This window comes from Phyllobates terribilis, unplaced genomic scaffold (assembly GCF_046119375.1).
Source record: "Phyllobates terribilis strain yellow unplaced genomic scaffold, ASM4611937v1 Scaffold_2__4_contigs__length_985480577, whole genome shotgun sequence".
NCBI lineage: Eukaryota > Metazoa > Chordata > Amphibia > Anura > Dendrobatidae > Phyllobates > Phyllobates terribilis.
The window spans coordinates 441873256-441897022 of NW_027362762.1; the positions used below are offsets into that span (position 1 = coordinate 441873256).

Consider the following 23767-nt stretch of genomic DNA (forward strand, 5'->3'; position numbering starts at 1 on the left):
TGTGTCAGAGGTGTGCAAGTATATAGCAGAGCTGTGTGTCACAGCTGAGTGAGTATATAGCGGAGCTGTGTGTGTGTCAGAGCTGAGCGAGTATATAGCAGAGCTGTGTGTGTGTGTCAGAGCAAAGCGAGTATATAGCAGAGCTGTGTGTGTCAGAGCTGAGCAAGTATATAGCAGAGCTGTGTGTGTCAGAGCTTAGCGAGTAGCGAGTATATAGCAGAGCTGTGTGTGTCAGAGCTGAGCAAGTGTATAGCAGAGCTGTGGTGTGTGTGTCAGAGCTTAGCGAGTATATAGCAGAGCTGTGTGTGTGTCAGAGCTGAGCGAGTTATATCAGAGCTGTGTGTGTCAGAGCTGAGCGAGTATATAGCAGAGCTGTGTGTGTCAGAGCTGAGCGAGTATATAGCAGACCTGTGTGTGTCAGAGCTGAGCGAGTATATAGCAGAGCTGTGTGTGTCAGAGCTGAGCGAGTATATAGCAGAGCTGTGTGTGTCAGACCTGAGTGAGTATACAGCAGAGCTGTGTGTGTCAGAGCTGAGCGAGTATACAGCAGAGCTGTGTGTGTCAGAGCTGAGCGAGTATATAGCAGAGCTGTGTGTGTCAGAGCTGAGCGAGTATACAGCAGAGCTGTGTGTGTCAGAGCTGAGCGAGTATATAGCAGAGCTGTGTGTGTCAGAGCTGAGCGAGTATATAGCAGAGCTGTGTGTCAGAGCTGAGCAAGTATATAGCAGAGCTGTGTGTGTCAGAGCTGAGAGAGTATATAGCAGAGCTGTGTGTGTGTCAGAGCTGAGCGAGTATATAGCAGAGCTGTGTGTGTCAGAGCTGAGCAAGTATATAGCAGAGCTGTGTGTGTGTCAGAGCTTAGCGAGTAGCGAGTATATAGCAGAGCTGTGTGTGTCAGAGCTGAGCAAGTATATAGCAGAGCTCTGTGTGTGTCAGAGCTTAGCGAGTATATAGCAGAGCTGTGTGTGTGTCAGAGCTGAGCGAGTATATAGCAGAGTGGTATGTGTGTCAGAGCTGAGCGAATATATAGCAGAGCTGTGTGTGTCAGAGGTGAGCGAGTATATAGCAGAGCTGTGTGTCAGAGCTGAGTGAGTATGTAACAGCGGTGTGTGTGTCAGAGCTGAACGAGTATATAGCAGAGTGGTATGTGTGTCAGAGCTGAACGAGTATATAGCAGAGCTGTGTGTGTCAGAGCTGAGCGAGTATATAGCAGAGCTGTGTGTCAGAGCTGAGAGAGTATATAGCAGAGCTGTGTGTCAGAGCTGAGTGAGTATATAGCAGAGCGGTTTGTGTGTCAGAGCTGAACAAGTATATAGCAGATGTGAGTGAGATACAGAGGGGTTTTACTGGGGAGGGGTGATAATAGTGTGAGGGGACAGTATGTGGGGGAGGGTGAGTGTTAGGACTGGGCAGTGTGGGAGGACACAATATGTGGGGACAGTATGGGAGACAGTATAAAGAAGAGGCAGTGTTGATGGATAATTCACAATATGTAGGAAAGTATGCTGAGAGTGGGAAAGGTATAGATATTGGACAATATGGGGCAACAAAATGTGGAGAGTGGGCCCAGTATGGAAAGGGAGCAGCATGGGGACGACGACACTGAAAATATGGACAGTGCGGCATTCATAACTAATATCGGTAAACTGTGTAGCAGTTAGAGTTCAGAAGGGCGGATTGTGTGGCCTTTATAGTTTATATATGGGTATGCAGATATAACACTGCCGGGGGAAATAAAGTTCATTTTCTCCCTTCAGCATTCAGCTAAGTGCAGGCACCAGGGAGGTTAGTAATGCTATTAACCTGCAGATTAACCCCATATCGCAGGTTAATAGCGTTATTTCTGGTGACAGGTTCCCTTTAAGTCACTATATAGAGTGGTGTTATTCAGTATCTCTATGGCGGTATTATTTAGCGATAGTATGGTGGTATGATTTATTTTTGCTTGGGGACATGGCTGATTAATGTATACACATTCCCTATTTTGGTACAGAATAATATGTTCAGTTTTCCTTAAGAGAGCACATGAGTCTTAGGGAGCACAATCCACACCACTGAACACCGGCACCTAGCTGGGTAGGTGCTGCTAATATCTATTATTTTTTATGTCATCATTAATAACAAATGATACTTTAATCACTGATTCCTTCATTAACACTGGACAATCATCGTTATAATTACTCAGAAACGAGCAAATCCTCATGATATTTGGTAAGTGTAAATAGGCCTATAAGGCTGGGTTCACATGCCCTAGTGCGTTTGTTTTGCTGCCATCACGATAAAACCGCATTGTCTTTGTTGCAACTTTTAAAATCCTCTGAGAAGCCGTGCCTTTTACTGATATTGCAGCATTCATAATTGCGGGGAATAAAAACGCAACTTGATGGTAAATTATGAATGCATCCTAAATGTGCACAATATTAATAACGACATAACTTGTACATGTGAAGCTCATGGTTTTAATATGCTCTGTATGGACAAGTCGTGTGGTTAAAAAATACCGCAATGCAAAACGGCAGTAATTTGTGCTCACTTTTGGTTATTCTGTGTGGTTCCCAGCTACATGGCACACTACCAATCTGTGGCGGCATCGTGTACAGGCGCCATAATGGAGCTGTAAATCCTACCTTCAATAGTAAGATACATCGTTGTCCTCCTATGTGATGCCATCCTCGTGTGGCATTCCTGAAGCAAAGCTGAACGAGAGCCCCTTGCAGAAGTCACTGGAGGAGATCCCCTCCCAGACGCCCCAATGATCTTATAATGACATTGTGTTCTATGCTTGTTGTGTTTACAGGGGGGGCACCGTGCCCAATATTTTTGAATTCAAATCAGACTGGGCCTTGGCTCGTAATTCTGCAAGAAAACAAAATGACTTTGTGCACTGGCAGCTTATTAAATAGCTTCTGGATACTGAGCTCAGCGAACTGTCTTAAAAACAGGTGAGTTTATGTAGATTTTTGTATAGAACACTTAGATTACAAGCAGCAGTCCAAGGGTGAAAGTGACGGAAAAATGAAGTATAATTACCCAAACATATGAAGCCTTTAGGTCACACATATCAAACTCTGGCCCTCAGGGTAATTATATTTTGCCCTTGATACTTGGGAATAGGTGGGGCCATTATACTGTATGGAGGACTATGTGGGGGCCATTATACTGTATGGAGGACTATGTGGGGGCCATTATACTGTATGGAGGACTATGTGGGGCCCATTATTCTGTATGGAGGACTATGTGGGGCCATTATACTGTATGGAGGACTATGTGCGGCCATTATACTGTATGGAGGAGTATGTGGGGCCATTATACTGTATGGGGGACTATGTGGGGCCATTATACTGTATGGGGGACTATGTGGGGGCCATTATACTGTATGGAGGACTATGTGGGGCCCATTATTCTATATGGAGGACTATGTGGGGCCCATTATACTGTATGGAGGACTATGGAGGGCCCATTATACTGTATGGAGGACTATGTGGGGCTCATTATTCTGTATGGAGGACTATGTGGGGCTCATTATTCTGTATAGAGGATTATGTGGGGCCCATTATTCTGTATGGAGGACTGTGTGGGGCCCATTATTCTATATGGAGGACTATGGAGGGCCCATTATACTGTATGGAGGACTATGTGGGGCTCATTATTCTGTATGGAGGACTATGTGGGGCTCATTATTCTGTATAGAGGATTATGTGGGGCCCATTATTCTGTATGGAGGACTGTGTGGGGCCCATTATTCTATATGGAGGACTATGTGGGGCCCATTATTCTGTATGGAGGACTATGTGGGGCCCATTAATCTGTATGGAGGACTATGTGGAGCCCATTATACTGTATGGAGGACTATGTGGGGCCCATTATTCTGTATGGAGGACTATGTGGAGTCCATTATACTGTATGGAGGACTATGTGTGGCCCATTATTATGTATAGAGGACTATGTGTGGCCCATTATACTGTATGGAGGACTATGTGGGGCCCATTATTCTGTATGGAGGACTATGTGGGGCCCATTATTCTGTATGGAGGACTATGTGGAGCACATTAAACTGTATGGAGGACTATGTGTGGCCCATTATTATGTATAGAGGACTATGTGTGGCCCATTATACTGTATGGAGGACTATGTGGGGCCCATTATTCTGTATGGAGGACTATGTGGAGCACATTAAACTGTATGGAGGACTATGTGTGGCCCATTATTATGTATAGAGGACTATGTGTGGCCCATTATACTGTATGGAGGACTATGTGGGCCCATTATTCTGTATGAAGGATTATGTGGGGCCCATTATTCTGTATGGAGGACTATGTGGGGCCCATTTTTCTGTATGGAGGATTATGTGGGGCCTATTATTCTATATGGAGTACTATGTGGGGCCATTATACTGTATGGAAGACCATGTAAGGCCCATTATACTGTATGGAAGATTTTGGGAGACGCATTATACTGTGTGGAGGACTTTGTGGGGGCCATTATACTGTATGGAGAACTATGTGGGGCCCATTATTCCGTATGGAGGACTATGTGGGGCCATTATTCTATATGGAGAACTATGTGGGGCTCATTATTCTGTATGGAGAACTATGTGGGGCCCTTAATTCTGTATGGAGGACTATGTGAGGCCCATTATGCTGTGTGGAGGACTGTGTGGTGATGATAGCTGGGGCATCATATTGTGATGGGGCACCATAATTTACTGGGGGGTTACAGTAGAGTCTTAATACCGTGTGTCTGGAAGGTACTGTGGAGGAATTCACTGTGAGGGTAACATACTGTGTTTGGGGAGCACTTTTGTTGGCATCATACTTTATCTGTATTACTTATTAATTCAAGGTTTTTTATCCTTTGTTGTTACATATTTAAATTAGGCCATTGAGCCATATGCTTTTTACTGCTCTTACAGTGGGTACGGAAAGTATTCTGACCCCTTTACATTTTTCACTCTTTGTTTCATTGCAGCCATTTGGTAAATTCTAAAAAGTTCATTTTTTTCTCATTAAAGTACACTCTGCACCCCATCTTGACTGAAAAAAACAGAAATGTAGACATTTTTGCAAATTTATTAAAAAAGAAAAACTGAAATATCCCATGGTCATAAGTATTTAGACCCTTTGCTCAGACACTCATATTTAAGTCACATGCTGTCCATTTCCTTGTGATCCTCCTTGAGATGGTTCTACTCTGTCACTGGAGTCCAGCTGTGTTTAATTAAACTGATAGGACTTGATTTGGAAAGGCACACACATGTCTATATAAGACCTCACAGCTCACAGTGCATGTCAAACCAAATGAGAATCATGAGCTCAAAGGAACTGCCCAAGGAGCTCAGAGACAGAATTGTGACAAGGCACAAATCTGGCCAAGGTTACAAAATAATTTCTGCATTACTCAAGGTTCCTAAGAGCACAGTGGCCTCCATAATCCTTAAATGGAAGAAGTTTGAGACCACCAGAAGTCTTATTAGACCTGGCCGTCCAACCAAACTGAGCAATCATGGGAGAAGAGCCTTGGTGAGAGAAGTAAAGAAGAACCCCAAGATCACTGTGGCTGAGCTCCAGAGATGCAGTAGGGAGATGGAAGAAAGTTCCACAAAGTCAACTATCACTGCAGCCCTCCACCAGTCGGGCCTTTATGGCAGAGTGGCCCGACAGAAGCCTCTCCTCAGTGCAAGACATATGAAAGCCCACATAGAGTTTGCTCAAAAACACATGAAGGACTCCCAGACTATGAGAAATAAGATTCTCGGGTCTGATGAGATGAAGATAGAACTTTTTGGTGATAATTCTAAGCGGTATGTGTGGAGAAAACCAGGCACTGCTCATCATCTGCCCAATACAATCCCAACAGTGAAACATTGTGGTGGCAGCATCATGCTATGGGGGTGTTTTTCAGCTGCAGGGACAGGACGACTGGTTGCAATTGAGGAAACATAAATGCAGTCAAGTACAGAGATATCCTGGATGAAAAACTCTTCCAGAGTGCTCTGGACCTCAGGTTCACCTTCCAACAAGACAATGACCCTAAGCACACAGCTAAAATAACAAAGGGGTGGCTTCAGAACAACTCTGTGACCATTCTTGACTGGCCCAGCCACCTGACGTAAACCCAATTGAGCATCTCCGGAGAGACCTGAAAATGGCTGTCCACCAACGATCACCATCCAATCTGACGGAACTGGAGAGGATCTGCAAGGAAGCATGGCAGAGAATCCCCAAATCCAGGTGTGAAAAACTTGTTGCATCATTCCCAAGAAGACTCATGGCTGTACTAGCTCAAAAGGGGGCTTCTACTCAATACTGAGCAAAGGGTCTGAATACTTATAACCATGTGATATTTCAGTTTTACTTTTTTAATAAATTTGCAAAAATTTCTACATTTCTGGGTTTTTTTAAGTCAAGATGGGGTGCAGAGTGTACTTTAATGAGAAAAAAAAGAACTTTTTAGAATTTACCAAATGGCTGCAATGAAACAAAGAGTGAAAAATTGAAAGGGGTCTGAATACTTTCCGTACATAACATATATTATTCCAGTATGCTCCATTTGTGATTATGTTCTAATTTTATTCTAAGATCTATTGATAATATGTACTTTGTTCATGGGACAAAGCCCTTTAAAGGGGTATTCCCATCTCCAAGATCCTATCCCAATATGTAGTAGGTGTAATAATAATAATATTAGCAAATATCTCCAATTAGAAATGTAGTATCGTTTTTCTGATACGCTATGTCTCTTTCCTCATGTGCAGGCATTGCAGGACCTTAGGTATCCATGGTTACGTCCACTGATAAAGTGACAGTTAGTTAGCTACCTGCTAGTGGTCGTAACTGTGGATACCTAAGGTCCTGTATTGCCTGCACATGAGGAAAAAGACATAGCGAATCAGAAAAACTTTACTACATTTCTAATTGGAGATATTTGCTAATATTATTATACCTTCTACATACTGGGATAGGATCTTGGAGATGGGAATACCCCTTTAATTTTTTTCCACGTCAAAAGTTTCATCATTATATTTGATGATAAGGAAAAACTTTCTTAATTGTAGAAATGTTTTTAATAAATAGCAAGGTTGGCCCACGACTTTGTCCACGTTTTTAATTGTGGCCTTCTGTGTATTTGAGTTTGACATCCCTGCTTTAAGTTAAAGAGATTGGCCACTATTTTGTTATTGATGGTCTATCCTCAGGATAGATCTTCAATATTTGATCAGTGGGCATGCGACACCCGGCACCCCTGCCAATCAGCTGTTACTGGCAGTGGGTGCGCTGAATTTTATGTATGAATTTTCTCCATAGAATTGTGTTGATGCGAAAAATCTGCAGGTAAAAAATGCATATGCCTTTCTAGTGCACTTCCGCTGCAGAAACACATTAAAAACACATGTAATACACACATGACTATATCAATAAAATTTTGTCAAAGCCAAATACCAGGAAGTATCAAAAACAAAGCTGCTTTATTTGAAAAACAATATAAACAAGAGTTGTTTTAGCCATCTTGGATATGGGCAAAAGTTCTAAGTGCCAATTGTAGAGAAATGTATAGGAATTAAAGAAAAATGAATTCGCTGTGTTACACACACACAATAAGAAAATGGCGTGGCATACACCAAGATAACACAGATATGGAATGGTAAGTATCAGAGTGATATAATTCAGTATAGCATAAAAAATTGTTGAGGTCACAGAAGAGCAGATCTCACAACTTTAAAGCCTTTACATAGTAATTTTCCTCCTGCTGAAGTCCTAGATTCCTCTTTCATCGCCCCCATAAAGTATGATACCGACAGTGAATTCCTCCACAATACCCTCCACATACACAGTATAATGACCCTACTGTACCCCACCTCAACTGCCGACGCAAAGTATGGTGACCCCAACACAGTATGACTCCCCAACTGTGACCCCCACACAGCCCTACATGCAGTATAATGGGCCTACATACAGTATAATGGCCACACATAACCCTCTAAATATTAAAATGGCCTCACATAGCCTTATATATAGTATAATGCGCCTCCCATGGTCCTCCATGCAATATAATGCACCCCACGGTCCTCCACACAATATAATGCACCCCCATGGTCCTCCATATAGTATAATGCAGCCCCCATATGGCATAGTGCAGCCCCCATAGGGCATAGTTCATCCCCCATAGAGTATAGTGCTGCCCCCATGGAACTTAGTGCAGCCCCCATAGGGTATAATGGAGCCTCCATAGGGCTTAGTGCAGTCCCCATAGGGTATAGTGCAGCCCCCATTGGGTATAGTGCAGCCCCATAGGGCATAGTGCAGCCCCATAGGGCATAGTGCAGCCCCATAGGGCTTAGTGCAGCCCCCATAGGGTATAGTGCAGCCTGTATAGGGCTTAGTGCAGTTCCCATAGGGCATAGTGCAGCCCCCATAGGGCATAGTGCATCCCCCATAGGGCTTAGTGCATCCCCCATAGAGTATAGTGCAGCCCGCATGGAACTTAGTGCAGCCCCCATAGGGTATAGTGCAGCCCCATAGGGCATAGTGCAGCCCCCATAGGGTATAGTACAGCCCCCATAGGGTATAGTGCATACCCCATAGGGCATAGTGCATACCCCATAGGGCATAGTGCAGTCCCCATAGGGTATAGTGCAGCCCCCATAGGGTGTAGTACAGTCGCCATAGGGCGTAGTGCAGCCCCCATAGGGTATAGTGCAGCCTCCATAGGGCAAAATGCAGCCACATTAAATAAATAAATAAATACATACTTACAGCTCCTCGTTCCCCCGCTGCTTCGGTCTCTGCAATGCGTCTCATCAGCTCCACTGCTTGACCCAGCGTGACGTGATGAAGTGATGTAATTGCACCCGCTGCATCAGACGCAGAGGGGGAATGATGGGAGAGGGAGTGTCACATGACGCTCCCTCCTCCATCATTGCTTTCAACTGTATCGGCATCTACCGATACAGCTGAATGCGGGTCGGGGGATCGGCGCTGGCTGTCCAGAGGGCCCGATGCAGGGGGATCCCGATGCGGGAGGGGTCCAATGTGGGCGCTGACACCGGGCCCCCCGGCTCATGGGCCCCATAGCAGTAGCATGGCCTGTCGTCATTGGCGGTACACGGTGATGGGAAAATGAATTGTGTGAAGTGTTCTCATTTAATTTAAGCCATGAGACACTGATACAAAATGTATGATGGCCTAAACACCAGAAATGGGGAATAAACACAGTATTCACATCCCACAAACGAAAGTGAATATTAAATGTAAAGATCTTGATGTTTAGTGCCATGGATGATAAAATATGTAAAAGAAGCTGTACGGCCTGAAAGAATATTAAAGGGAATCAGTCACCACATTTGACCTATCTAAACTATTAATATGGATATACAGGTTTTAGACTGCTGAAAAAAAGTCCTACCTGTATGTCTCATATCAGATGCCTTGTTGTGGATAAATCAGCTTTTATCACTTTATATAAATGACCTCTTGCAGGCTCTGGGGAGGACGCTGCCTGGAAGATAACTCTGCCTCTAGAGCTTATTTTACATGAAGGGGAGTTACCAGTGTGAGACAAGTAATTAACACAGGACAGGAGAAATGAAGTTTGTCTTCTTGCAAACACATTTTTTGCAGCTCTCTGAGCTCTGCTGTATTGTAACAGTATTACAACCCTCTATGCCTGTGAGCTGGAAGCTAAGAGGAACCTGCAGATGTGTCAGTTATAATCACACACAGCTCTGCAGTGAGATCAGGAGAGCAGAGAGCGGCCATTACACATCACACTGGTAACTCCCCTTCATGTAAAATAATCTCTGGAGGCAGAGTTATCTTTCAGAGCCTGGAAGAGGTCATTTACTTAAAGTGATAAAAGATGATTTTTCCACAACAAGACATCTGATATGAGACATACAGGTGTATGATAATAATATACGATATACAGGAAGTTACGGCAGGTATACAGGAAGACATGGCAGATGCTGGCAGGCACGGCTGGTAAACAGGTAGGCAGTTGCAGGCAGGCACGGCTGGTATACAGGTAGACACGGCTGGTATACAGAAACGCATGGTAGATGCAAGCAGGCATAGCAGGTACTGGCAGGAACAGGCAGGTATACAAGAACAGGCAAGAACAGGGGACCTGACAACTAGCAAGCGTGCAGACAAACTGACAGCACAGGTTGCTCAGGTACCTCCCAACAGGTGGAGGTGCCTTAAATAATAAGTGTCTCCCAGCCATTGGCTGGGGACATTTTAGGATGGTGCACGCTGTCTCTTTAAGAGACTGGGAGCGCCCGTAAGCGCAGTGCCCAGGGATCTGCCAGAGGTGCGCAGACCCCGGGAGACTGCAGCAGCAGGAGGAAGCGTGGGCCAAGGGCCGGGGAGGTAAGTCTGCTTCCCTGCCAGGGGAGAGGTGGATGGGGATCACGCAGGGACGACGGCGCTACATACTGTTAGAAAATATGCCGCCTACTTCCTAAAGAGAAGAAAGATAGGTGCAGGGTAAAGAACATAAATAGCAAAAAGATAATCCCTAGCTGGTCTTTCTTTCACTGACTGGCTTAAACTACAGCAGTATGGCTGGACATCCAAATGAGACTATCATCAGCAGGAAATACCAGCATAGAGAAAGTAAATAAAGCCGCACCCGAAAGGTGAGAGGGCAGACAAATGAGTAAATAAAAACACCGGTTACCCTAAAAAAACTGAAGCAAGGATAACAGAAACTAAACACCCAAAGAAAAGGTGTATTTGCTGTGGCTTAGCGGACAGGACAGAGAAGCTGACCCCAATGCACAGGTTCAAGGGTTTGAACCCAGATGCATGACAGTATTCTAACTAGGAGTCAATGTGCTGGCAGCAATTTATTAATGGAAAACCTGATGATAGGTTCCCTTTAAGATCATTGATCATGTTCTGATGTCCAAATGTGATGGGGATAGTTTGGCTCTCCTGAAGAAAATGAAGCTTCAATGGATTTTATGAAAATTTAATAAACAAATGCATTTTCTTGAATACAACAAAAGTGTACTTACATTTCTTTGCTCCGGAGGTTGATGACTATACCTGATGAACTACTACAGTGGTTTTCATGCACTTTTATGAACTTGGGGCAAGAAAGCAAACTTCTTAACTGGCATGCCTATATATGTGAAATATCTGGAGTAAAAATACGAATAATTGACAATACAAGTGTGGTCAGGTTGTATTCTTGTCCAAACATATCTAGGGTGCGAAATCTGAAGATGTAACTGAACAATTGATGTGTCTTTTCTCAGGGATTTTTCCTTGCTGTCTATAAAGACGGGAGATGGACAAATATCTTTAAGAATAGAGTCAGTTATCCAACACCCCAACTTCACAACTTCACCCACATTAAGCAACTTCGCCTTGATTCGTCTTTCAACACCGATGTGGTTCACGTCATCCATGTTTCCCATCTGCCTCTCACAGATGTCACAGGACCCAACAATTGGAAGTGTGTGTAGCACCATAGTCTGGAATACCTTGACTAGTAAGTAATTTGACCTTCCTAGTATAACTATAACAACAAAGAAAACGTAAAAGGGTATTCCCATTTCCAATATCCTATCCCAATATGTAGTAGGTGTAGCAAATACATCCAATTAGAAATGTAGTACAGTTCTTCTGTTTCGCTATGTCGCTTATCCCATGTGCCGGGCATTGCAGTAGCTTAGGTATCCATGGTTACGACCACTGTTATAGTGAGAGTTAGTTAGTTGTTAGTGGTCATAACCATGGATACCTAAGCTTCTGCAATGCACTGCACATGGGGAAAGCGACAAAGCAAATCAGAAGAACTATACTACATTTCTAATTGGAGGTATGTGCTAATATTATTCTTGCACCTACTACATATTGGGATATGATTTTGGAGATGGGAATACCCCATTAATAGTATTTAACAATAACCTGCTAATTCTTGCTGCCCAAACCACGGGTATTTGTTTGGACACACAGTTTGTGTGCAGTCCATGTAATTCCTGATAGAACTGGGAGCATGTCCCATCAGTGGAAAGTAGTGAACCTATCCAAAAGGTTCCTATTAAACGGATATTCCCATCTCCAAGATCTTATCCTAATATGTAGTAGGTGTAATAATGGTAATATTACCAAATACCTCCAATAAGATATGTTGTACAGCTTTTTTTGATTCGCTATGTCTCTTTCCTCATGTGCAGGCATCGCAGGACCTTAGGTAGCCATGGCTATGTGGAGAAAAGCAGCAAATACGCTTTGATATCAAAAAAGAAGCCCCAAGGCTCAAAAAACAGCCAATAAATTTAGTAATGCAGCAAAAATAGCAGAATTAAAATATAACTTTTAATATGTTCTTTAAAAAGACTAAAACATATATATACACACACAAACAGACATATATTGAAATAGTCCTCGCCCAGCAAAGTAAGATAATATCCTTAATTTTGCAGTTTAAGGGCAACATCCGTTTATCAATTCACTTTTACCTAAACCACAGCATTGTGTGTGTAAAAAAGAGATAAAAAGTGAAGAGGCATACTTAGGGTCATTGTAGGGCTGACTAGTGACTGAGGGTCAGCTGTGGACTGCCCTTGTAAGGGCAGGAGTCTTGGGGTCCTAGGGCCAGCTTGTGCAATTAAGGGCATAATAGGGTCAGTCTTTGACGACTATCCAGATAGGTTTGGTGTTTCTGGATGGGGAGACCCGTGCTGCAGGACTGGTGAGACTGTTCCTTTTTCTTCACTTTTTATCTCTTTTTTACACACACAATACTATCTCCTAACAGGAGCTTCTTTGTGGTTTAGGTAAAAGTGAATTGATAAACGGATGTTGCCCTTGAACTGCAAAATTAAGGATATTATCTTACTTTGCTGGGCGAGGACTATTTCAATATATGTCTGTTTGTGTGTGTATATACAGTATATGTTTTAGTCTTTTTAAAGAACATATTAAAAGTTATATTTTAATCCATGGTTACGTCCACTGATAAAGTGACAAGTAGTTATCTAGCTGCTAGTGGTCGTAACCATGGATACCTAAGGTCCTGCAATGGCTGCTCATGAGGTTAGTGGCATAGCGAATCAAAAATACTATATTACATTTCTAACTGTAGGCATTTGCTAATATTATTATTACACCTACTACATATTGGGATAGGATCTTGGAGATGGGAATATCCCTTTAAGTATTAAAAGTATCCTATTAAGCTTTTGCTAGAATGTGGTCCTATTTTCGTCTGAAATGTACAGGCCACTCTTGGACTGAAAATAGGTCATCTGAATGTACCCAAAGTGTAAGGCTACACAGTGACTGATTTTTAAGTCACGTTTTTGTGTTACATGTATTTTGTCTACATTTTTTTTTCTTCCTATCGTGATCTGTATTAAAAAAAAAGAAAGCAAAAATAGCTAGGGATTTTTTAGATTCATATTTACTGTCCTTTCAGGAATTTTTCAGCAGGCTCATTACCATCAGAGGCAGAATTTCACTTTTAAAAACAGCTGATAAGAAAGGATCCACTAATATCAATAGGTGTTCATACCTGACTCTGCTTCCCTTCACAATGACTTTTGCACACATTCACTGGATGATTCAATATATGAGATAGGGTCGGACTCTGTTCATTGTGCCTAATTTACATGTATTATTTCCTGAAACAAGAGGAAGACGGAGTATAAAAAAGACCCAGTGTAAAAATGGCAACATTTCAGATTTAAAAAAAAAAAAACCCACAAAAAAAACAGGTCATGGTACATTACCAAAAAATGTGATTTAAACATTAGGTCATTTTCTAATAACATATTCCTTTTAAGATTGCAAATTTGCATTGATAAATTAAAACTAATGATAGTGAATATAGTCACATTGCTACCTCCAAGTTAACGTGACTGTGCCACAATAGTCAAATATAAGCCATTGCATGCACCTCTGGGAAATTAAATATGCAAATTGTCTTTTCAGATACAAAGAGGACTAGAACTCTAGTGCCACAAGTCCTCACTCTGACATGCCAGGCTTGGCTTTTCACTCTCCACAAGTAGAAATGTTACCCCTTGGATCCCAGTCCAGAGCCTCTCACCTAGCAATATCAGAGCTCATACTTTGCACTGATGAGGGGCAACACCCCAAAATACTGTGTCTGCAAATTGAGATTCTGGTTCGGCTATTATCCCAAGTCATGTGGCAAGGCTCGTTGAAGAGTCGATATTGACTTTTAGGATCGTTGCTTCCAATGGATGGCACTACAGTTCTAGTCCTCTTCTTGTCTTGGCTTATAAGTCTCCTCACTATCCACAAGGAGAAACGTTATCCCTTAGGCCACAATAGTCAAACTCTTAACCTGTGGATTTTACTGTGACTGCATTCCCTATCATTGCTTGCAATTTTATCAGCATAACATTGCTTATGTCATGTAGTCAAAGTCACCATGTAGCCCTTGTCTTATCCCAAGAGCTTCCATAGTAGTTCTCTGAAGAATGGTGCTATTTCATCTCTATGGCTTAATAAGTCAGGCTATATTTTGTTTTAGCTCACATGATAATCTGGCCATACAAATAAATGAAAGTCATCAAAAACAACAGATGATTTTGGCAAGATCATCTGTTGTGTTGGATGCATTTATGGAATGATTGGCTACTCATCACTTTACTTGAGTACGTTCTGTGTTTTTACCATTTTACTTTTTTTTTTTTAAATGATGCCCGTCATCTACCAGTTTGACATGATATCGGGAAGGGGGCTAGTATGAATAATTCAACTCACACACCCACATGTTGCGTTAACTCACGTGGCCCGATTTACAGGGTTGGGTTGGAAGTGAAGGGATGTCTCACTCATTCCTAAAGAGAAAATCATCATGAACTGCTTTTAGACAGGTTGCATAAAGGGAATGTACAGTATCCCACAAAAGTGAGTACACCTCTCACAATTTTGTAAATTTTTTATTATATTTTTTCATGGGACAACACTGAAGATGTGACACTTAGATACAATGTAAAGTAGTCAGTGTACAGCTTGTATAACAGTGTACATTTGGAGTGCCCTCTAAATAACTCAACACATAGCAGTTAATGTCTAAACCGCTGGCAACAAAAGTGAGTACACCCCTAAGTGAAAATAACCAAATTGTGCCAAAAGTGTCAATATTTTGTGGGGCCAGCATTATTTTCAAACACTGACTTAAAGGGGTATTCCTATCTCCATGATCCTATCCCAATATGTAGTAGGTGTAATAATAATATTAGCAAATGCCTCCAATTAGAAATGTAGTATAGTTCTTATGATTCGCTATGTCTTTCCTCATGTGCAGGCATTGCAGGACCTTAGGAATCCATGGTTACGACCACTGATATAGTGAGTTAGCTAGTTGCTAGTGGTCGTAACCATGGATTCCTAAGGTCCTGCAATGCCTGCATATGAAGAAAGAGACATAGCGAATTGAGAAAAACTATACTACATTTCTAATTGGAGGTATTTGGTAATATTAATAGTATTACACCTACCTCATATAGGGATAGTATCTTGGAGATGGGAATACCCTTTTAACTCTCCTGGGCATGGAGTTCACTAGAGCTTGACAGGTTGCCACTGGAATTCTCTTCCACTCCTCCATGATGACATCACGGAGCTGGTGGATGTCAGAGACCTTGCGCTCCTCTACCTTCTGTTTAAGGAAGCCCCACAGATGCTCAATAAGGTTTATGTCTGAAGACACCTTTACCCTCAGTTTCTTTAGCAAGGCAGTGGTCGTCTTGTAGGTGTGTTTGGGGTCATTATCATGTTGGAATATTGCCCTGCGGCCCAGTTTCTGAAGAGAGGGGATCATGCTCTGCTTCAGTGTGTCACGGTACATGTTGGCATTCATGGTTCCTTCAATGAACTGTAGCCTCCCACAGCCAGCAGCACTGCAGCACTCATGCCAGCATTAAACCATGACACTTCCACCACCATGCTTGACTGCAGGCAAGACACACTTGTCTTTGTACTCACCTGGTTGCTGCCACACGCGCCTGCCACAATCTGAACCAAGTACGTTTATGTTGGTCTCATCAGACCACAGGATATGATTCCAGTAATCCATGTTCTTAGTCCACTTGCTTTCAGCAAACGGTTTGCGGGCTTTCTTGTGCATCATCTTTAGAAGAGGTTTCCTTCTGGGACGACAGCCATGCTGACCAATTGGATGGAGTGTGCGACATACGGTCTGAGCACTGACAGGCTGATCCTCCACCCCTTTAACCTATGCAGCAATGCTGGCAGCACTCATACGTCTATTTTGAAAAGACAACCTCTGGATATGACACTGAGCACGTGCACTCAACTTCTTTGGCCTACCATGAGTGGAACCTGTCTTGTTAAACCGCTGTATGGTCTTGGCCACCATGCTGCAGCTCAGTTTCAGGGTGTTGGCAATCTTCTTATAGCCTAGGCCATCTTTATGTACAGCAACAATTCTTTTTTTCAGATGCTCAGAGAGTTCTTTGCCATGAGGTGCCATGTTGGACCAGTATGGCAGAGTGTGAGAGCGATAACACAAAATTTCACACACCTGCTCCCCATTCACACCTGAGACCTTGTAACAATAATGAGTCACATAGACCAGGGAGGGAAAATGGCAAATTGTGCACAATTTGGCCAATTTCACTTAGTGGTGTATTCACTTTTGTTGCCAGCGGTTAAGACATTATTGGTATGTTGAGTTATTTATAGGGCACACAAAATTTACAATGTTATACAAGCTGTATACTGACTACTTTACATTGTATCAAAGTGTCATATCTTCAGTGGTGTCCCATGAAAAGATATAAAATATTTACAAAAATCTGAGAGGTGTACTCACTTTTGTGAGATACTGTATCATCAGAAAATGAACTATTGTTTAAATCAGGATTTTATTAATCAGGCTTTTATTTTAGGTCTCTCCGCATACACGTAGGGAGAGCCCTGTCACTCCAAGGCAGTAGGTAGGGAGAAACCACCGAGGACTCTCATGTCCGACTAGACTCCCGTGTGACTCGGTCCCTCGTGACTATTAAACTATGTTTTTCTCTGAAACGTTGCAGCATTTTAGAATTAAACATAAATGGCTTAAATCATACAGTGTCTGACAAATGCAATAAAAAGTGATCAAAACGTGATATGAACCCCAAATTGGTATCTGCAAAAAAAAAATCGACTTAACGCAAATAATAAGTCCTCAATCAGCTCCATCAATTGAAAAATAAAAAAGTTACAGATTTCAGAGAATGGCGATACAAAGCAAAATTCTGCAAATAAAATATATTTTTTTAATCACTTAATTAGAAAAAACTTAATAAAAGTTTGATATTTTCAGAATTGCACTGACCTGGACAATCATGTTTCCTGGTAATTTATACCACACAATGAGAACCGTAAAATAAAACAATGGAAGAATTGAAAAATTCCCTGGTCATTAAAGGGTTTAACATTAGATCATTTTCTTATTACACGTTCCATTTAAATGCCCAGGTCTCTCCACAACCCACCATCACAATGAGTGTGAAATTATCATACGTTACTTACCAACAAGTGATTTGGTAAAACAAGAATGCGCCATTTGGGCACAGTTTACGTAACCCATCTCTATTCTCATTCGAACATGCCTGAATTTGTTAGGATTGTGTCACATATTTCGGGACTGTTGGCAAATATGGTGATATGGTATTGCAACCCCCTATGATGTCCTTAAAAAATCAAACCCAGCTACAGCAAGACAAAGTATACAACAACTGAAATCAATGTGTCAATGTGCAGTAAATTCATTCAGAGCCAAAAAGTAGTTTTAGATGAACAATTGCTTAGTCTAGGGTGAATAAAGCTGAAGCTTTTGCTTAACAGGTGGCTTCTCCGGTTCAGCTGGGACTGTGACATCGGAACTGACTTGCCTCAGTAAGACTCAGCCTGGGACTCTCTACTTCCAGCCGTCCATATCAAAAATGTCACTTAACCAGGTAAATAAGTCTGTTTTGGGGGTTGTTGGTAATTAGACTTGTCCAGAATGGAGCCGTTTCGGTTTTGTTGTTAATTCACCAAAATTTCTGTGACTCATGAGGTGACAGGAACAGGTATTGCACACATGTGATAATAGCAGCTGATCAGATCCTATTTTGGAGATTTAATGATTTTTTTGGATCAGATCTGTAGGATATGGCGCATGCAATCAGAATTTATATACTTTCTGCCATTTTTTCACAGGTTATTCCAGTCTACATAAATTGTCACCTCTCCGCTGGATAGGGCTTAATTTTCAAATTCTTCGTGGCTTTCACTCCTGGGAACCCGCACCAATCTCTGTATGATCCCCCACATAGCCCCCTATATACACTGTGTGCAGAATTATTAGGCAAGTTGTATTTTAGAGGATTATTTTAATTATTGATCAACAAATGTTCTCAATCAACCCAAAAGACTCAAATATCCAAGCTTAATATTTTTGGAAGTTGGAGTGTTTTTTTTTTTTTAGATTTGGCTATCTTAGGAGGATATCTCTTTGTGCAGGTAACTATTACTGTGCAGAATTATTAGGCAACTTAATAAAAACCAAATATAATCCCATCTCACTTGTTTATTTTCACTAGGTAAACCAATATCAGTGCACAAAATTTAGAAATAAACATTTCTGACATGCAAAAACGAAAAAAAAAATAGTGATCAATATAGCCACCTTTCTTTATGATGACACTCAACAGCCTTCCATCCATAGATTCTGTCAGTTGCTTGATCTGTTTTCGATCAACATTGCGTGCAGCAGCCACCACAGCCTCCCAGACACTGTTCCGAGAGGTGTACTGTTTTCCCTCCCTGTAGTTCTCACATTTTATGATGGACCACAGGTTCTCTATGGGGTTCAGATCAGGTGAACAAGGGGGCCATGTCATTATTTTTTTTTCTTTTAGACCTTTACTGGCCGGCCACGCTGTGGAGTAGTTGGATGCATGTGATGGAGCATTGTCCTGCATGAAAATCATGTTTTTCTTGAACGATACCGACTTCTTCCTGTTCCACTGCTTGAAGAAGTTGTCTTCCAGAGACTGGCAGTAGGTCTGGGAGTTGAGCTTCACTCCATCCTCAACCCAAAAAGGTCCCACAAGTTCATCTTTGATGATACCAGCCCATACCAGTACCCCACCTCCACCTTGCTGGCGTCTGAGTCGGAGTGGAGCTCTCTGCCCTTTACTGATCCAGCCTCTAGCCCATCCATCTGGCCCATCAAGAGTCACTCTCATTTCATCAATCCATAAAACCTTTGAAAAATCAGTCTTAAGATATTTCTTGGCCCATTCTTGACATTTTTTCTTAGGTTTCTTGTTCAAAGGTGGTGGTTTTTCAGCCTTCCTTACCTTGGCCATGTCCCTGAGTATCGCACACCTTGTGCTTTTTGATACTCCAGTAACGTTGCAGCTCTGAAATATGGCAAAACTGGTGGCGAATGGCATCTTGGCAGCTTCACACTTGATTTTCCTCAATTCATGGGCAGTTATTTTGCGCTTTTTTTGGCCAACACGCTTCTTGCGACCCTGTTGACTATTTGCCATGAAAGGCTTGATTGTTTGGTGATCACGCTTCAAAAGTTTGGAAATTTCAAGACTGCTGCATCCCTCTGCAAGACATCTCACAATTTTGGACTTTTCAGAGCCCGGCAAATCTCTCTTCTGACCCATTTTGTCAAAGGAAAGGAAGTTGCCTAATAATTAAGCACACCTTATATAGGGTGTTGATGTCATTAGACAACACCCCTCCTCATTACAGAGATGCACATCACCAGATTTACTTAATTGGTAGTTGGCTCTCAAGCCTATGCAGCTTGGAGTAGGACAACATGTATAAAAAGTATCATGTGATCAAAATACTAATTTGCCTAATAATTCTGCACACAGTGTACAGCGTCAGCCCCCACATAGCCTCCTATATACAGTATGAGCCACCACATAACCTCCTATATACAGTATGAGCCCTCACATAGCTGCTATATAGTGTGTCCCCATTTAGCCGCCTATATACTGTGTGAGCCCCCATATAGCCTCCTATAGGTAGTGTGAGCCCCCACATAGCCTCCTATATAGTGAGCCACCACCCAGCCTCCTATATACAGTATGAGCCTCCACATAGCCTCCTATATACTGTGTATGTATATAGGACGCCATCTTCTGAACTTACGATCATGCGCAGTGCGCCTCTGAAGCCAGGAAGCATACACCAGGGAGCAATAGATAGTGGGGCCGTGGCCAAAGCGTACAATCAGTATTTGGTCAGTATTTTTTCTCAGGAGTGGGAGCCAAAACCAGGTGAGGAACAATCATAGAAAAGATATAATAGAAACCAATTCTGCATTTTTCACCCACTCCTGGTTTTGGTTCCCACTCCTGAGAAAAAATACTGATGGAATACTGATAGTGGGGCCGTGGCCTTAGGGCACAAAGCTGCAGACTTGTGAATCCTCACAGTGCTGAGGATTCTATTGTGCCAGGAACAAGCAGTCATGTGATCACAAGTATGCAATTTGCATACTCCCGGTCACATTCTGACTAAACCAATCAGACTTCACTCAATACACTTGCATTCACCAGGCAGCACACGTCTAGTCGGCATGTGACTGCATGTATGCCCCCACTGCTGGTAGCGGAGAACCATCACAGTGCGCACGATGTGAGGCTTCACAAGTCTGCAGTCACAGAGCGACTGCAGACTTCTAACCTAAGGCAGGATAACCCCTTTAACAGTGGTTCTCCACATTGGACATTTCCTAATTGTTGGAAGGTTGCAGATCATTGTCCCAGCAATGAGTACATTGCTTTATCACTCACCGTTATAAAGTAAATTTCCTAATATGTCTTTGGAATGTGGGAGGAAGCCGTTGCAAACATGGGGAGAACATACAAACTCCTTGCAGATGTCGCCCTGGGTCAGATTTGAACTCAGGACCCCCGTGCTGCAAAGCAACAGTGCTAACCACTGAGCCACCTATTTAAAAACTGGTCTGAGGTGACTGGATGTTATATGTAATTTTAATGGAAAAATAGTGCTGCATGCTGTACTGTTATTTTTGGTGCATATTTGACAGTGTCTATGATGGAGGCTCTTGACACTTGACAAAGCCCTCAAATCAGATATGAGTAAACCTAAGTGCCCTAATGGATTGCTATTTCAGTAACTTTTTATAACCATGATATTAAAATGTATCAATGCCATCAAACGCTCTATAACACTAATGTGGGAACGTCTTGTTTCTTTTACAGACAGACACAGGGAACGCACTTGTGTGCATGAATACAGCAGATGCCACCGCTTACCTTCAAGGCATTTCAAGTCCGTCCAACAGCAGTGTCCTAGACAGCCCGTGTTTGAGCTTCACTAGTATTGGACAAACTACTAGTTGGATCAACTCTTACTTACTAACTTGATCGGTCTATATTCAGCAACAAGGCATTGTTCTGTAGCAATATTGTCCCATTCTTTAAAGGCAATCTTTAGATAAAAAGGAACCAGTCATCACCATTTTCCTCCCTAATCCACTATCAGCGCCTTATCTAGCTCTGTAACAGCACTCATTGGAAGGCTGTAGCATACAAACCAGTTTAATAATTTTGGCAAAAGAGAACACTAGTTTCCACCTCTACGAATAATGTAGGTGAGCTAATAAAAATGATAAGCCCATAATGTAGGAATGCTTTCAAGAGGGCAGATAAAGTGCTAGTGGTGCTATAAGGGGAGGAAATCCTGATCACTGGTTCCCTGAGGTTTTCTTTTTTTTTTTTTCATTAATTATGCTCATGTTAAAAATTATAAACTGGGCATTAAATAAACTCCTTCCTCTACTCTGGTCTTTGTTTGCTTTAAACTCTCATCCACATTGCTACTTTGGATTTTCTACGTGCAAATCTTGCATTTTTGAAATGTATGAACATAGTTTATTGCCCTTCACTTTTTAATTAGACCAGGTGAGTAGTACAAGAGGCAAATCCCCACGCCCTCAGCTATACTGGCATGTCTAACACCATGCACACATAGGGAGAGACCAGTCAGTCTGTGTGTGAAGCTGATGGGGACATACTTTGTGAATTACTAACCTAGTTCAAGGTTGCACTTTCAATGAGACATTTCTCTGTATATGTGTTTGTGATACAGGAACTGGTCTCCAATTCATGCTGCCCTTGGTATGGCAGCATGAATCAAGTGACAGGTTTAATGTTTATAATCATTCAGACCTGAAAAACGGTTGTTTGATATCAAAGGACTGTGCTAATTCTGGCCTAAAATAGCCCTTGTCACCAGATCCCTGGGCCTAAGATCCACACTGGGGGTGCATTTGTGACTGATTGATTGTGGCTAACAGCATCCAACATCTTATATCCAGCTTTACTGTACTTCATTGAATATGCTTTGAGAGATGAATAGTTGTATTACATAATCATTACCTTTGCCTGTAGACAGCTTTTGTGAACACAGAAATTTAATAAAGGAGGACAATCATGAAATACAGATTGTATTTTATTTTTAATAAAACATGGTATATAGTTGTCAACACATAAAAATAATGCTTTCCCTTATCCACCTGTGGTTTTCCTTTTCTTATATGAACATTGAAAGCAAAATGTACAGGAATTAATACATAATACACATACAGAGACTTTCTGAATCCACAGTGCCACCACTTGCAATACGTAGAGCACTTACAGTGTTTTTTTAACGGTAGGGGGCAACTTACTGTAAGATGCATTTGTTTAGATATCACAAAATAGGAAGAATATATTTTCTACTAATTACAACTTCTCAGATGGTGTAAATAAGCCAAGGGGGTCAGTAAAGTGCTCTGAGGAGCTCTATGGGGAGGTAATAGGTAAGCAGTCAGCTCCTATCAGTGTTCTGTGCAGCATTCACATTAACTACACAACTGTGAAATGCACAAAACACTGCTTAAATCACTGCAGACACACATAGCTCTGCTGCGTGCACAGCGAATACACGCATAGTTCTGCTTGATGCATAGTAAATACACACATAGCTCTGCTTGATACACAGTAAATACACACATAGCTCTGCTGCATACACACAATGCTGCTACATACATATACGCACACAGCTCTTTCGCATTTTTTTTTTTTGCATATACACACAGCTTTGCTGAATATGTACACATACCTACACCTCTGCTGCAGGCATCCTACAAAAAATTTAGAGGGGGGTGTCAGCTACTTAGATAATACCGTCTTAAATGTTGTTATCCCTGTGTAGAATATATATAAAAAAAACATTCAGATACTCAATTCCTACACAGGTGCCGTTCCAATGATGTCAGCACGGGTCTGCTGGTAGTCATGTGAGTGCTGCAGTCAATCAGCAGCCACTGATGGGCTGCAGCTCTTACCCCTCCTTCAGGGGTCAGATATTTGTCAGCGGGAAGTGTGAACGCTGCAGCCCATTAGCAGCCGGTGATTGGTTTGCCACCTGATTGCTGCAGTCTATGGCACCCGAGTGAAAGCTGACCAGATGCAGACATGGTTAGAAAGGTCCAGGTGTGGGAGGCTAAGTATGTTTTGCCGTTTTTTAATTTTACACTAGGGAATACAGAATTTAAGAAGGAATCGCCCAGTAGTAGATAACCCCTAAAATCATGAGTAGTTTAGTACCAGGTATAAAGTCTTTTAATATATTCCCATACTTTCTCATATGATCGCAGTCATATTTGGTGTCACAGTTCACCATTCCTCTACTTATCATTAGAAAAGCAGCAAAAATAAAAAAAACAAACAAATAAAACAATCAGA

The 23767-nt window shown here is 42.0% G+C and overlaps 1 protein-coding gene across 1 annotated transcript in view; it reads left to right on the top strand.

Moving 5' to 3' along the window:
• LOC141214508 (transmembrane protease serine 11D-like) overlaps nt 1-22464 on the top strand; it is a 110501-nt gene extending 88037 nt beyond the window's left edge. Inside the window, exons 7-10 of the mRNA XM_073665447.1 lie at nt 2798-2942; nt 11261-11496; nt 17841-17953; nt 21239-22464. Coding sequence (XP_073521548.1) covers nt 2798-2942; nt 11261-11496; nt 17841-17953; nt 21239-21403 — 659 coding nt within the window. The 3' untranslated portion in view covers nt 21404-22464. The remainder of the gene's footprint in view (nt 1-2797; nt 2943-11260; nt 11497-17840; nt 17954-21238) is intronic.
• The last annotated feature ends 1303 nt before the right edge of the window (nt 22465-23767 follow it).